The sequence below is a fragment of the Saccoglossus kowalevskii genome, chromosome 12, assembly GCF_978046115.1.
Source record: "Saccoglossus kowalevskii chromosome 12, keSacKowa6.1, whole genome shotgun sequence".
Taxonomy (NCBI): Eukaryota; Metazoa; Hemichordata; class Enteropneusta; family Harrimaniidae; genus Saccoglossus; species Saccoglossus kowalevskii.
Genome location: NC_140652.1, coordinates 17554243 through 17571933, shown reverse-complemented (window position 1 = coordinate 17571933; position 17691 = coordinate 17554243). Strand labels below are relative to the sequence as shown.

Genomic DNA, 17691 nt, shown 5'->3' with positions numbered 1-17691 from the left:
GCCGTCCAATAATTGAATCGCCCTGTCTTGTACAACGGATAACGAAAGGTCAGGCGACCATTGCAACGCATGCGTACTTATACACTAATTAAAGAGAAAAAAAACAAAAGTATCATTAACTTGAAATCGAAAGTAGCTTTATTCAGTCACTAAGTCCGTTGACCTAAGAAAATAGAAGGCATCAGGTCACCTACCGGAGTCGATGAAGCACCGTAGCGAGCTGGTTGCCTGAAACCAGATCGTTAAATCTCTGTTTAAATCGCCGTAAAAAGTGTTATTACACATAATCAGTAAAAATATACATCGCATCCATGGTAACCTGTGCTATTTATTGATATTTATGAGTTCGAAAAGTTGTTCCCGGGAATTTATAGAGCTAGGCAGATGTAGTTCTGAATGCACACTGCGTTGGGACCACGTTACACTAAACGATTGGGATAATGAACATAAGTTTGTCTTTCACGAGATCGATACTAACTGCTCAAACGCTTCCAAAGAATCCACTGCGTTATTAGCGGATAAGAATGACACTGTGCAAATATGTAAGTTACAGGGCAGTGGTCGTCGCGCAGCGCGTGATCGAATTTCACTTAAAGCGGAGGGGTCGTCACCTACGCATGCGCGAAAATTGAGTCCCAAGCGACGATAACAACGCACGCTGAAAACGCAAAGGCTCATGGGTAGACGCTTGTTTGTAAACATCGACACGCTATGGCCGTTTGCCGCATGCGCAGGTGACAACTCCCCCGCCAATTTATTTTACACGCGCTGTGTGCGTCTCATGTCAATTTTTTTTGTATTATTCTCATATAATCGGTAATTATGAGAGTTATCATTGCTGTTCATGTGTAATACATTTCGTTATGAATCATTCTTAAGGTGTTTCTGAATTTTCTTGTCAAAATCAGATGTTTTTATGTCATTGTGGAAAACAGAAAGTCTTTATCGTAGCGTTGGCGGTAAAGTATCAATATTTTGAACCTGAACGATAGTACAACACACTATAACAACACTATATAACGTGAAATATGGAACGTCACCGTGACTGTGATGCCGGCTACTCGCTCGAGATACCGCAAACTAACAAATGCTTTATGGTGTAGACGTAGCCGAATCGGGCGTCATAATTGCAATACCAATTAATTATGTCGAAACCAAATTGGATATCTATTTGACAAGGTTGCCCAAATACGCCTTGAAATAGACTGTCTATGTTAATATTTTCCCATATGTCTTTCTTCGAGTTCGCTCCAACTTCATTATTATCAAAGAATTCAAATCATGTCGACGTGTATCTACGTTTTATTAACCACAAGTTGCCATGTCGCATCTGGATTGCCGATTTTCACACGTTCCTCATTGTTAGTTAGAAGTGAAAATAATCGAGCTTTGAGAAATACATACTAGAGTCCCGTATAGCTATGAGATGCAGGCGACCGCGTGCAAACTTCTCAGAGTACTACTCAAAATCGATCCCCTTTCAGGCTATGTACGAAATTAAAGACATTTTATGATATGCTTTATAGTATGTTATATATATTATAAATAATTTACAGTTAAACCAATAATATATAATATATATATATAATTTATGATTAAACAAATGAACTGCCATCATCGCCATGTTGGGTAAGTAACATGTAGAGAAACATATGGATTCCGTATTTCCGTATCACGATGTTCGATGACGTGTCAGGTACCATATTGGATTAAGTGCATCATCAACTATTAGGTGACGTGTCGAGCGCAATATAGGATAACGTGCCGATCGCCATATTGGATCACATGTCTAGCGCCATATTTGATGCCGTGCCTATCACAATATTACGTACCGAGTTCCAAGACTACGTGTTGAGCGTCACATTTGACGACATGTTGAGCGTTTTATTGAATGACCTCTCAAGCGCCTTACTTGATTACGTGTCGAAGTCATCTTTGACAACTGCCATGATGTTTAATAGATGACGCGTCTAGCGCCATATTGGATTATTTGTAGGGTGTTATATTGGATGACGCGTCTAGCGCTGTATACATTTGGGCGCAATAGTGGATGGCGTGTCAAATGCCATATTAGATTACGTGTTTAGAAGTAGGCCCCAAACGTAATACCATATTTATTTCATTAATTTGAGCTAACTCTGTTCGCTGAAAACTCGTTTTATCATACCATGTTTTGATGTACGTATCTCCGAGTCTTAAGCGCTACAGTCGTCCTGCAGCTCGTGTCCGAATTTCGTGTGAATAACGTATTTTACACGCGCTGTATACTACTAGTATGAGGTTATTACGAGGATACCGACAGTACAGCGGCAGCATCAGTACCACGCGCAGCGACCATGTACTGTCTGAGTGCACACTTTTTGGTATCCTCGTATAACCTTATTATTATACATGTTTTCATTCCAAGGATACATCATGGGAATGCCGAAATACAAAGATTTTAGAGCAGATTGAGCAAGCTTCTCTGTATGGGGTCCGGTCAAACTCTGTGGGCTGCCATGTTTGTTTTTATTATTAGAAGACGCTTACGTGCGTAATCGTTCCATATTTAGAATTTTCCTAATATGGTAGGATGGAAATACCCAGTGCAATACCACAAAATTACGGCACCTTGTAACTTATGGCGACTTATGTGACAGATGTATAATAATAACCTATATCCGCATGGTTCGACGACTGTAGCTCTAAAAGCAATTAGTGTCAACGGATCGTGTAATCATATTTACTTCATGTTTAGCGGGTAAAGTAGCGGCAGTAAAGGCGGCATTGTTTATTATGAAACTGGCAGCCCACTTCATCCAGCCTTGAACACCCAGCTCTACATTTCTCAATAAACAAGCCCATTCGTTATTGTATATTACAAGTCTGGCACCAACGGTACGTTAGTACGATTTATTAGTTTACTTTCGGAGGTAGCTTTTTTTATCGTCGCTTCAGCGGACTAAAAATCACGAGCACGTGATTCATGCGTGGAGTTGTTCAATAGTTGAGCGTTTATGAATCGGCATAGGGACTTTTTTTAATTGCGTATGCGCTCGCGGCGATTTTCGGCGATAAAATCTCGGTCTGTATGGAGGATGTCGTAGTACGGATATACCCGATACCTATAATAATGGGTCGTACTTCGAATTTAAAAAATCGCCAAAGGGTCCATTTTTATCATATCAAGGTTACAGCTCTAATACACTGTGTGGTGACGGTTTCTAATTTGTGCCACTGAGAAAATACTACATATAAATTCGTTCAAGGCTCTGTGCACGTTAGATATAACGGTGGTAGCCTTCAAGTTCTTTGTCAGTATTGTCAACGTATATAATCTTCGCTGGCATTGTTAACACACACGACACGCTCTTGGAGGTTGATGTTAGACATTTCATACCAAAAAAAAACAAGGTCGGATTGATAAAGATTTTCATATAAAGATTTTTTATATTTATATAATAGGCGTCTTGCCGTACGCTTTCGGAAACTCCTAACCAACAAATGGTTTGATTTTTATCTGCGAAGGAAAAATAATTGAAATGAAACATTATTTTTTTTCAAGTTAACGCGGTTTTAGTAACGTGAATCCTTGGACGAGGTTATGAAAATCTTCTCCCATGCTTCATCTCACTTCCGTCCATTGATGATATGACGAATATCTATAATATAAATTGTATAAGACCTAGATTCGTTATGCAAATTTAGCCTCGGAGTCAAATCGTCCATTTATAATCAATAACATAATGTATACTATTGGCCGGTGTTGTAATCGCACGGTACTTTGGTCCGAGCGCGTAATCAATTTCGCAATTTTGTTCATCCTCGTTCGTAAGTATACTACTCACCAAATTACGACTTGAGTGGTTAATGTTGTATTTGACACAGATCATAATTCGATGTCTCTTGTAGTAAATTGAGGTATATGTATGAGCTGGTGAGAGAATGCGATGCAACGAACGTACGTTTTTTTCTAATCATATACAATATATAACGCGTACCAGAAACGTATTAACCCCTTTGATTTCCATAATTTGTCGCGGCAAAAGTTTGGTGCCACATTTGTTATGTATCTTTGTATGATCCCATTGCTAATGTTGGACTAGATGCATTCCTACTGACTACAAATCTTGATCACAGTTTCCAAAAAAAAAGTAGATGGAAACTATGAATGTATTTTATGTCTTGGGTCTAAGTTTGACGCCAGCAAATATTCACAGAAATGCCATGCGCCAATTATATTGAAGTCATTGATGTTTAACTGTAACACAAATTATTACACAAATTAATCGCAATGTTTGGACATCTAGCTGGGGAAAATGTACGACGATTCCTTACCTGGCTATTCTGCGCAACTAGTATATTCGCTTGTTTCTCCTCCGGTTCTGTGTTTTCTTGGCAACAGCAGCAGCTGGAGCAGCAAGACCACGAGTCCTGTCCGTGAAGCGGCAAGTCATAGGATTCGCTGGTTTTACGCTTTACTTTATAGGCGGTTATGACGAGTATGAAACACACACTAACGCCGGCGATGATGCCTACTAGGACTGTCATGTCGACCTGGAGAACAATAACAAAATACGAGATTCTTACATCCGGGGTATCTGATTGACTCGGTAAACTCCACACTGTTGATTCAAACACAAAAGATGGATTCTGTTAAGAACGTGTGTATTCGCGTTTATATACCGTGGTCAATTAGTAATGTACATTCCGTCTAGGATTTCACGATTATGCTTAACTCAAATAAACCCTGGATTCCCAGGGTTTGTTGCCAACTTGAAGAGATTGTGTAACGTTGACTTCTAGTTGTTAGCGTTAGGAATATCTAGCGCAACCGTTATTAGCTATTATATGTATGTTCCATCGAGAAATATTGTATTTTTTGCATTTTCATGTGTTTACAAATGTAGAGCATTTAATACATTGTTTAGTAACGTTTTGCTGTGGATACTGAATTATGATATGTTTGTGAAATACTGTGCTACGTATGTACACATGCTCTTTGCATTAATGGTACGTACCAGATATAAAAAGCGCATGAGCATCTGCGTTGAGCAACACGAGAGGTAAAATGGCAATGGCAAGGGAAGGTGGGTGCGTTTGAATGGCTTGTAAACAAACGATGTGTGGGATTTTAACGAACACGACGCAGCGCGACGACCAAGCTAGGGCATCTGTTAGTGAGTCCGTAGTTTCATGTGGTTGAGATCAATCTAACTGATCCAGGTTGCAAGCAGTAGCTCGCCTGCTCCAAGCGCTTATGCTGACAAACAAAATTTCAATGAGCCCACGCCTGACAAACACACACAGGCGCCTGCAAACCGCATGTCTGCATAGGGCGTTACTAAGCGAGTCTTTCGACATCGTGACACGGCGGTAATGTGACAGGAATAATTTCAGGAGCTTTACGTTATCATAAAAGTTAGGCAAAGAGTAAATATTTGTTCGTGAGTGAACTACAGCCCCTCGTGGATGTTGCCCGGATGTCCAGATGCATGTTTACAAGTAAGGCAAAAGTTATTGATATAAGTCAGGGGCGAATCTAGGATTCTGGAATAGGGGGGTGGGGCGATAAGTTGGCCGAAGGACAAATTCGCGAGCGCCGATGGCGCGAAGCCCTGTTGGTTGTTAAAAATAGGGGGCGCCCCTCTAAATCCGCTCATGTAAGTACCCACAGCAATCAGTAACGTCAGTGAGATACAACCTCGCAGACGAGGGCTTATAAAAAAAAGTGTGTACATACGCGCGATGCGTGCGGTCTCGTATTCGGATGCTGTGAAAGAACACGCATTTAATGACGCGTTGCAAATGAGTCACATTTTTGCTTCGGTTTATTGACGTCATTGGTCATTTGATCACACATATAGCATTCTGGGTAACCATAAACCACACATCTGCTATTCACTCAACCACGTCCGCTTTATTTATACCACCTTCCAATTTAGTCATGTTGGCACCATAACAGATCCTATAGATGTCTTGGACTCTTTCATATCAGGGCATTCACGTCATCATTGACACTAAGGTGACACTGCTACACTATTAGATGGTTTATTAACGTTACTATAAAAAAAAACGTGGTTACGCATAACCATAAGCCGTCTATATGATACACAGATGCGGTCGTTGAATGCAGACCGTGTATGCAAAGAAGTATTTTTATTTTCAAACACAGAATGTGAATACTAATGAAGAAGAAGTTTTGCTTCGGATGAATATCTATTTCATTCATACTACGACATAGGTCAGGGGTACTTTCTACATCGATATCATACGCTCTACATTCGATGTATTTTTCTCGGAAACAAGTTCCAAAAATTTATTCCCCAAGTAATTTTTTTCTGTAAAACAGCTTTGGAACATGAAAAAATCTAAAGTTTAGTATGTTCCCTTACTTATTATCACGGCGTGTGAAAACTGATAAAACAAACAATTATGGCGAATCTACTTAGTTTTCGTACAATCCCCTCAAGCAAGGTGATTACAGAACTGTCGGGGAAGGAGGATTTTCTCTGACAAACAATCTTGACTTTCAAATCGTATATGCCTTAAAAACTATCCCTGGATTCAGCGGCCCAGCGTCACGGTGACCTTAATCTTGTATCTGTACTACAGTTAATGCACCCTGATACACAATACAAAACATGAATATTTTATATTAGGTAAACAGTAAGTAAGACATGAATTTAAATATTTTATATCTTGTAAACAGTGAGTTATTCATTACTAGATATTCTCGTCATGCAATATGTATGTTGTCCTTGGATGCGTTCATCTTTTCAAACACCATGGTTACAAATTTTAAGTTTATTTTTTCAGTCGAGCAATAGACAGAAAATGCTTCAATCAGTTCTTTTTTGTTAATTTAAGACTTTCAATCTATTCAAATATTCAAATTTTACACTTATTTATTTACTTTTATTTGTTTATTTATCAACTTCAATTGTAATTTATTTGTATATAATTATCTGTATGTATGTTTTATAGTGAAATGTACAACTTCATTTATTCAATCATATTTCAGTATAACGGTAGATGCGATTATTAGAGATAATGGTAAACTATTTGAAGAGCAAGAATAAGTTTCATCATGATTTCTCGCCCTCGACGAGTTCTCGACCGCCATTTGCTTCTAAGCTCCAATGAACTACGAAGGGGGTGTGGTTGTTGGGATAACATCAAGAACATCTTGATATGACGGAAGAGAGAAATAAATAAATAAATAAATAAATAAATAAATAAATAAATAAATAAATAAATAAATATTACATTTTATAGATTACAAATATTTTATTTATGGTTGAAGGTACACAAATATGAATCTCTGTGACGGCAATTGTTATTGGTTAAACATTTTTATCAACCGATAATTTTTCGTTCAGTGCAAGATCTCGCGTTATGCTTTAAATCGAACGTGAAAACAGAACAAGCCAAACATCAAAGTGTCAATAAAAGCGAAACTATGTTTTGGGTATTTCCCCGCTCAATAATGTGTTTTCATGATAGTCAGTTTTTATGAATTAAGGATATCTCAATGCATATTCCACACTGAAAAATCAACAATATGATATACTCTCAAACCATATAGGGATCTTGATGGGATTTACCAGATTATTATTTCCAGAAATGATAGTTATATTTCAGTAAATGATAACCTATTTTTTTCATTATTGGAACGCTTTCAGTTTTGATTTCTTTGGTGTATGTATTTTTCTAGAAAGAACAGAATGCGTTCAAACGGAGAAAAATGCTATAATTTTGCTTTTAAAATGCATCAATCCATGGAACTATTCTAAAAATAGCAATGTTGTAATAATGTTTGGTAAATTTAATCAATTTGAAATACGGTACGGCAACAAACGACAGAATGATGTTTCATGTTACCATGGAAAAGTGGCTCTATGACTGTACATGATAACACCAATGGACAATTATGCGATTTATAAGCAACATTCGAAAAAATATAAGTAGACTTAACATATATAACATGAGAGCCTCTCACAAAAATAGGTTTTCAATACATCACACAAATCAATAATAGAGACAATGTCCATTAAATAAATATTTTCAATAGAGATTTTTCAGAGTACTATTGACTCTTTTTTTTATTTGATATACTGCTTTATTGATGAGTGCGTGGCCAGGGCGCTAGCGTATTATGTCAGAACGGATGTGGTTTGTTGCTATATGATTAGTATATTGAAGTTGTTGCTATGGTAATGAATGAAAGTTAATGGTGTTATAGTATATCAGCATGGCAACCTAGTAGTGTTACCCTTTTTTCAGCAAGATTTGTTTTAATACCATTTTAATTCCATTTTTGTATGACTTGGGTTAATTAAGTTACGTTAATATCGCGATGCAGCATCGGATGAGATATCACGAGAGGTACAATTAACTGCAAATTAATTCTCTTGTTCCTGAAGTTGACGGACAAGAAAATACTACGAGTATTTGACACCAGTGTAAAATGCCTGATGTGTCATTTTCGGTTGGATCGGAAGGAAGGCGACATGGGGAACATTTAACCAATGTATTGGTGGCGTCTCTATGCCAAGATTACAAATGTAGCCAGGATTGTACAGCGATAGGGGCGTGCATGAAGCGTCGACAAATCGCAGCAACATAGCTATTATTTAACATTATTTAGTACCTGCATTATATTTGGACCAATCTTATTTATTTATTTATTTATTTATTTATTTATTTATTTATTTATTTATTTATTTATTTATTTATTTATTTATTTATTTATTTATTTATTTATTTATTTATTTATTTATTTATTTATTTATTTATTTATTTTAGCAACATCATATAGCGACGCAACGTCAAAAATCATAAGTAAAAAAAAAGATGGCGAACCGTGCTTTTAACACTTCAACAACAAAAGTAAAAAACACACATGCAAAAAACATCACGTGAGCTGAAATTCCTCTCTTATCTCCCAGTTAAAAATGTGTAAACAAAATAGTTTATTTAAATATTCATAATATGTATTTATGTACTCAATACAAACAATTCAGCATTTATAATATAGGCAACTTAAAACAAAAAAAAAACGTTGAGCAAAGCAAACTTAAGAACTTCCCTAAAGACAAGACTGACTTATCAGAGGGAAAACACTGTGAGGTTATACTTCTGTCGAACATAAAAAACAAATGTAATACTGAAGTTCGAAGGGCATTAGCAGTAACTATATACCCCCTTCCTTCGGACAGATTAATTCTTATGCCCACCATGTACGGTTTGTTCCAGTGTATGGGCATCATTAATATACATCTACGTGTGAATGATTTGTAAAACACGTTTAGTAATCTCCGATGCCTCCGATATTTTTGTCAGAGGCCCGATCATTCAGTTCAGTTTTGAAAAAAAAAATACACACTGCTGTGATAACGATTTCAATAACTTCCCAATGATGAAAATAGCATTGAATACGTATTTCCGGACATGGAATACGGTCTTAAATAATGAATAACACTGTTGCTATGGCGACACCGTTTCATAAATTAATAAAAGAAAAAGTTTGTTGCATTCCTCCGCGTGGCTGGTTTGAGTGGGCGGTGTATGAGGCGTGACGTCGGCTCGTATATAATATTTGTTGTTAGTTACATCTGCATCCTCTATTCTACCCTACCCTTCCACAAGAAAAATGTAGTTTTACGTAATAAAATAACAGCCACGTTGTGACGCATTATCTTACTTCCAATGTAATGTGCAGATTTAACGCATGCGTAAACGATTTTACTATATCATTCTTTTCCTTGGGAAACTTTCAAAGTAATGCATGCATCCATGGCGTTGCATGTCAAATTTACTCAATGTCTACAGAAATGTCTGGGCTTAAACATTAATACGTGTATTTGGAGAAAACAACGAAACTATTCAATGTTTTCTTGAAAGTTTCAAAACAAATACGTGAATTCGTAATGAGCTTAATATAATTCAAAATTAACCCAAACCAACATGGTTATGAAAGATATACGAATAAGTTTAAGTATCAGTTCACATGGAAACTGTCTTGAACAATAGAGCGTTCTTTAACATATGGGTACCATGCGGTGTGTACAACGTGTGTAAAACACGTGATGGTTGTAGAACTGCGTGACGACTGTGGCGCTGCGTGACGACTGTGGCGCTGCGTGACGGCTGTGTCACTGCGTCACGGATGTAGAGCTGCATGACGACTGTGTCGCTGCGTGACGACTGAGTCGCTGCGTGACGACTGTGTCGCTGCGTGACGACTGTGGCGCTGCGTGACGGCTGTGTCACTGCGTCACGGATGTAGAGCTGCGTGACGACTGTGTCGCTGCGTGACGACTGAGTCGCTGCGTGACGACTGTGTCGCTGCGTGACGACTGTGTCGCTGCGTGACGGCTGTGGCACTGCGTCACGGCTGTAGAGCTGCGTGACGACTGTGTCGCTGCGTGACGACTGAGTCGCTGCGTGACGACTGAGTCGCTGCGTGACGACTGTGTCGCTGCGTGACGACTGTGTCGCTGCGTGACGGCTGTGGCGCTGCGTCACGGACTGTAGAACTGCGTGACTACCGTGGCGCTGCGTGACGGATGTGTCGCTGCGTGACGACTGTGTCGCTGCGTGACGGCTGTGGCACTGCGTCACGGCTGTAGAGCTGCGTGACGACTGTTGTGCTGCGCGACGATTGTAGAGCTGCGTGACGGCTGTAGAGCTGCATGGCGAATGTGGCGCTGCGTGACGGCTGTAGAGCTGCATGGCGACTGTAGAGCTGCGTGACGACTAGAGCTGCGTGACGGCTGTAGAGCTGCGTGGCGATTGTAGCGCTGCGTGACGGCTGTAGAGCTGCGTGGCGTCTGTAGAGCTGCGTGCAACTATAGCTGCGTGACGACTGTGGTGCAGTGTGGCGGCTGTGATGCTGGGTGACGGCTGTAGAGCTGCGTGGCGACTGTGACGCTGCGTAACCGCTGTAGAGCTGCGTGGCGACTGTGGAGCTGCGTGACGACTGTAGAGCTGCATGACGACTGTGGCGCTGCGTGACGACTGTGGCGCTGCGTGACGACTGTAGAGCTGCGTGGCGATCGTAGAGCTACGTGACGACCGTGGCGCTGCGTTACGGCTGTAGAGATGCGTGGCGACTGTGGCGCAGCGTGATTTCAACTGTAGTGATTTCAACTGTGACGCCACTGTCGAATTCATTGACGTTTATCTATGCCATGACGTTCAGTTTGTAACGCCAACAGAGCGGGCTAAAATTCAGTACTAAAGGTGCGTCACTTGGTCAATTGATACGCCAACCACTCCATCAATATCACGTTCAGCAGTAAACTTAAAACGGTTGCACTAAATGATTAACCACGTATCGCACCAGATGATAACCAAGCGATAGTCATGGAAACGATATCGTGGTATGATAATATGCGACTATACAATCACCAATTTCCCGGACGCCATCATTACAGCTTAAACTTCCCTCTTCCAGACGAGCGGCGCGCGACAACCTGAGACCACTTATTTAAATCGTCTAGAAAGATTCTACATTCTCGCTAATAATGCCGTTTCCCAATCCTTTTATATCAATGTTATACAGGCGCACTGTTTTCCATCTCGGTTGGTGAATTTGTAAAGGACATATCTACGCATCTGCATCTCGTGAAAGATTAGAGTCTTACTCGAATTCATTGTTCCATTGTTCAGATGATGTGAACCAAGAAATCAACTCACTGTATCGTGAAATGTGACATATTCTGTACAAAAAAGTCGTGACACTGAGATTATCCATTACATACAATCCTAGGAATCCTTTACAGAGTGAATTTGTTGATTATTTCACAAAATTCATGTTTGGCAGATTTTTTTTCTTTATGATACTCTCGGCACAACATATTTCTTCCATTTTCATTTGATAAACCAAATAAACTTAATTTCCAATAATTTCCCAGCAGAGAAAAAAAATGCACACGCTACAGTCTATAGTTTTTTCCTTATTTCTGATTCACACCATTAAATTCGCTGTTTTTCGTAATCGCGATATTATGAAAAAAAATAATCAACACGCACACAAGCTTGCGCTCTGTAGTATTAATTTGTCCAATACTGCCACCAACGACCAGAGTACTCTACCTCTGCTAAAAAACTCGTATAGATATGTTACTGAAACTCGACCATGGTCACATGGTACTAGTATCAATACGCAATGCCCATCGCAAAACTGACTTCAGACCTCATTTTTCAATTTCACTGTATTGGGGTAATTTTGCGCCGAAATTAACAATAATGTCGTGTTCGCGCCAAATTATAAATAAGTCAACGTTGGGAGAATTGTAAACCGTGAGTACCATAACGACGAACAGCACAATTTGTCGATGTCGATGTCATGATGACTCTCAGTGGAATCGGTCAAAGGTCAGACCACGTGCACCAATCACACAACTACATTTACATAACACGTATGATACGGACGAGAAAATATATCTTGGCAGGGTATATTTCAGATGACGTGAGCAGGTTAGAATTGTCAGAGATGTTGTTGTTTATCCTTTTTTTGCGAACCTCTTCTTATAATGCAGTTTACTCAAAACGCGTATTCACTCAGTACACTTGCAATATCAGTGCAAGCACCTGTACGGCCAGTGAAAGATACATGAGCCTTCCTTGTCAAGAAACTTGGAAGTATTTAGGCTTACCTCGAAACAGAACGGTCGTGTACGTGCGCAAACAATAAAACTCTGAATATGTTCCCAGCTCGTGTTCAGTATTTACATTGGGGGGGGGGTCACGTGGTCATAAAAGTATTTATAGAACAGTGATTTGATTACCGACGGAAAAGTGCTTCAAGTCAATAATGTCGTTCACTTATTTAATTGAATCTACCGTGGATATAACTTGCTTATTTCACTACACTCTGTCCTGAATGTATATTACCAATCACGTACACCGAATCAAAAATGAAAAAAAAAAACATAGCAATATATATATATAATAGTGAGTATCTTTTACCTTGATTAAAGCGCGGTGGTCGTCGCGCAGCGCGTGTTCGAATTTTATGTAAATATATTCTATATGAGTCCCATATAGAACAGGACGCGGCGCGACGAGTGCCGCCTTTTAATATATTATTGTTTTCTCCTTAACTACACAGGTAAGCAGTTTGTAATCTTTTAGTTATGATGAGAAAGGCCATTAGCATCCAAAATGCGTACGTGGTATTAAATTTCCATTTTTTGTGACTGTGTTCTGTGTATATTTAAATAAAAATGAGTCAGGTCGATGTGGCAAGGTTGTAACTGATTGGCTGCATAGCCCTAACCCAACAGGCAAACAAATGTAATCGCGGCTTGTCTATTGACATATTCTTTCAACAAATCAATTCACGTCTTGTTCTATACACGTAAATGCTTCGACTCAACAAAATCGTGTTATCGCGATTTTGCACTTGACATAAAAGTCACGGATCGGTCACATTGCCAAGATGTCCTCGGTGGTACATTGTTGGGACGTCAAAGCATCGCAACTATGATAACATTCACAGTGACTGTCACGGCCACGACGCAATGTGTTCAGTATTTAATTGATCACAGCATAGCAACGCTAGAATATGAGTTGTTCAATTATTCATGCTTTATTCCCTCAATTTTCGCACTACTCCCACGACAAAATTGTCTTTAGTTACCACATAAATAAATAAACTAAAAAAAAGAAAAAACAAAATTTTCCACCGTACAGTTCAGTACCATATTTATATAATGCACAATACAGATTCGTGTGTGTAATTTGTTTTTCATTTTCCCAATTTCGTCATGGCGATATTATGTATGTATTATAAATTGTATAGAGATTATCACTTTATCGATATAAAGGACGTTGTCACCGTGACGACCTATTATCATTCAAAAAAATACAACAAGGACAGATTTTCAAACAAGAATTTGAACGAGCAAGTATTAGAACATCAACGCTTCAAATTGGATATGTCGGTATTGCATTTCAGGGGAATTTTAACTCGATATTTTAAGGACTGAAGCTGATTACGTTTTGTTTATGTTATGCTGGAGGCGCTACAGACATTGCACCGAGAAATGTACGACATGGGTCCCATACAGTGTTAACATACACGACGCGCGCAAAATACAATGTTTATATATGTACGACAGCCGCCTACCTAGGTTGTGAATTAATTCACATACACAAGTCTTCATCACGCTCGGTGTACGACCTACAATGACGTATTCACCGCAAATAAAATACATGTTTTACGAAATTCAAACGCGCGCGACACGCACGACGACTACGGCGCGTGAAATATTACAGCATTGATTCACAGTGGCTTGATTACAAATGCGCATGTGTATACATTGCGATACTCACAATCTTACAGCATACTGAAAGTAACTTGATACTGCCGACGATGTCGATGTTTCGTGACACCCAGGAAAGCGGGAGAATAAACGATCTTACATAAACTAGTATCTAATCACCTACGACGGGAAGGTCGTCATCGTGGTTTCCGTCTTACGAACACCTGCTTGTTGGTGAACAAATGTTAATTTCTCGAATCACTTCAATAAAAAAAGGATTCTAATCCAGACGTATGTCTATTCCAATTATTGTATCCGGCTTTACTTCATCCACAATTCAAGATTGGACCCTTAACGTCTGTGTCTGAAGCCTGTTGTCACGCACTACAGCTGGTTAAAAAGCAATACAAATTAAACTCGTTTGGTGATAGTCACATGACCGCCAGGAGTGTCTGCCATGCACTGATTCGTTGGAATGAAATCTCCTTAAAGGTGGACAGGGAATTAACATGCACGCGCTCGCGATTACTGTGCTTCGACATTGTTCGACATCACAATTTATATGTATGTCTAGAATACATTAACCACATGTTTGCTTGAATTGTTGCATTTGTGTTTGTAACTTCAAACTTTCCTGAACAAATGTCCAGAACAATTTAATATGATATTGGAAAGTAGCAATTTTCGTAACAATTAAAATGTCGGTGCCCCAACTTGAAGGTTAAGTCTAATGATGTTACTATAAACTCGGTATGCTCTATAAATATGACTCATGTTTCAGGTCATAAGTTGACTATCCAACATTATATCACATATATCAAATGTGATTTAGATGAAACCGCCCCAATGTTTGTGGTACAATGCCCTATAAATATAATGTTTACAAATTAACTAATTAGCTAAGAACACAACACAGTGAATTAACTTGTTTCAAGCTTACTAAGAGTTTCCTGACGCCATTTAATTAATTACACAATCTGATAAAATGGTATAAGACCGTTATATTTTGTACATGAACTGAAATGTACCATACTCTAGATAACGTGCATTTCAGGAACGTATTTCTCCATTCAAATGTGTTGATTGCCGCAATTTTTGACTGAGCATTGAAGGACTGACTTGTCTTACACTCAGCTATCAGTAATTTCACAATCTGTGATTATACATAGGTTGATATAGTAAATTATATTTTATTGATCGTTGACTCAGACGTACATTATTTATCTGTGTTCATTAGGTGCATTTATTCTGCCCAAAGCAATTTCCATTTTCTGCGCATGGTTATAACACTTTGATAGTGAATATTAGGTTATGGTTTTCTTTAGTGCAAAGAAGACAAAAATACTATAATATCCCTTCTTCAGGCGTTTCTAACGGGTTGAAAGAAATTCACAAATCGGAACATGTTTGAACAAAAACAATCATTATGTGTTATTTATATTATTCACATAAGTGACATATCACATAATTTCTCAAATCACATAAGGACGACTTGAACACTCAACTTGAGACGACGTAGAATTTACATTTTATACACGCGACGTGATGTTATAAAACACTAGTAGTTCTCAATAATAACATAATACACTTCTATTTTCAACTTTTTCACTCTGTGTTCCATCAAGCAAATTATCCTGTGAATTGTATGCACCAGATTGTGCTCCACCCGTCTATAAGACAAATATGTTTAGATTAAAAAAAAAATGTCAAGTCTAACAACATAATACTCACAGATGAAAGAGCTCGGCAATGTAATAATATGCATTTTACTTTTTCAAAACCACTTTTCATTCTCTAGATATTTTTATTAATTTATGTTGTTCTTGATTGTTCAGCAAAGAATTATGGGTACAGTATGACATCATATCCACTGTTGTCAGAAATTGAGATTCATCTGTTAAAAAAAAAATATAAATTGCATTCTCCTACAATTGTGGAGTTCTTTCTTTAGGGAGCATTATGTTGTTTGGCTCGACTTCCCCTATTAATGAATGAATGAAATAATTAAAAATAATTTGTCACAAATACCAATAATCAACACTTATGAAAATATACCTCTTGTTATATATTGATGGAAAGATACTGAGCTACAGTTAGTGCACTTCACTGCAATTCACTGCACTACACTACACTACAAAACTAAAACTTTAAAACAGATAACGAATTGGAGATTCATTGGGAATCACCAAAGAGATGTCTTAATCACTCTGAAAAATGAGAAGTGATCAAACCCTTAAGGAATTTCGTGGAGAGCATTAAACGTTTTATTGCCAATTTGGCGATTTAATTTCCACTAAATTCGTAAATTAAAAGTTTTAGGTAGTATAAATGCCACATTGAGTTCTGAATATACGACTGGAGTAACTCGTCGATCTCGTGCCTTATCAAAATTAAATTACTAAGCAGTTCACTTTTGTGTGTTTGAGTCATCACTACTCCAGTAATTGAATACTTGATTCAATTTCCAAAATGTAAACCTAATTTTATCATGGGATATTATTATTAAAAGTATTTATAGGGCAGAAAGTCGTCATTTTAACCAATTAAAGCTTTTACCAGATTTAAATTGATTTGATACAGCCACCTATGTGCCTTGGCAGTTGAGTAGTACTTTATCTTCAGAAGAAGAAGAGTGATCAATCAATTGATATACTATTTGTTTTGTGTCCATGAAACAGCATAGTTATGTCTGATCAGGTAATTTTCGATATAAATATCAAATTTTGACTTTTTTCATTTTCAATTTAGTATCAGAGTAGGAAAATTAAATTGTAACGGAGCAGCAATGACGTTCACTGCTATGAGACGTTGGTCTTGATTCGATGACATTGAAATACATCACACTACGTTACATCATGTTACGTTACAAAACAATACAATGCAAAATAGTACTTTTCAACATGTTATACATCTCATGACACTACTTTTTTTTGGGGGGGGGGGGTTACTGAGCTTGATTTTTGACGTGAGCTCAATAATGCTGTGGTTGCATTGTTATGAATGTGTCGGTGTGTCAGTCATAATACTTAATATAGTAATCACAGATCAGTTACCACCAGGGAGAAATCATAAAGTGAAGAAATTGGTCAATTTCAACCAAATGAATCTGGGCACGATATGCGACACGGTGACCTGACAGTTGATTCCTTGAATATCAAATGCGAATTTTGTCACCTTACACAAGAATAACTTGCATAGTTAATTCAATAATTTGTTTCGACAAGTTTCGAATACTTCATCAAACAATAAGCAGTGTTTCAAATTTATTCCGGAAGTCATCCAACAATGGGAGTCTAACCATAACCCTGAACGATTTATTGAGCTTAGTGTGTAATTTGATTGAATTGTCAGTAAATGTCCTCTTGTGCAAACTCAAGGTATTAAAGCTTGTTTTAAGGGCCTCTTATTGTGTTTACTTCTGTGAATGTAAAAGTCG

The 17691-nt window shown here is 38.2% G+C and overlaps 1 protein-coding gene across 3 annotated transcripts in view; it reads right to left on the bottom strand.

The window, feature by feature from the left end:
* LOC100376714 (synaptotagmin-6-like) overlaps window positions 1-17691 on the bottom strand; it is an 83288-nt gene that overhangs the window by 10589 nt on the left and 55008 nt on the right. For 2 of the 3 annotated variants that reach the window (XM_085506459.1, XM_006814321.3), the window contains exon 2: window positions 4318-4536. In XM_085506459.1, coding sequence (XP_085362585.1) covers window positions 4318-4530 — 213 coding nt within the window. In that variant the 5' untranslated portion in view covers window positions 4531-4536. Of the gene's footprint in view, window positions 1-4317; window positions 4537-14325; window positions 14404-17691 lie in introns of those variants that run through there. The other variant, XM_085506460.1, reaches the window with a different exon arrangement.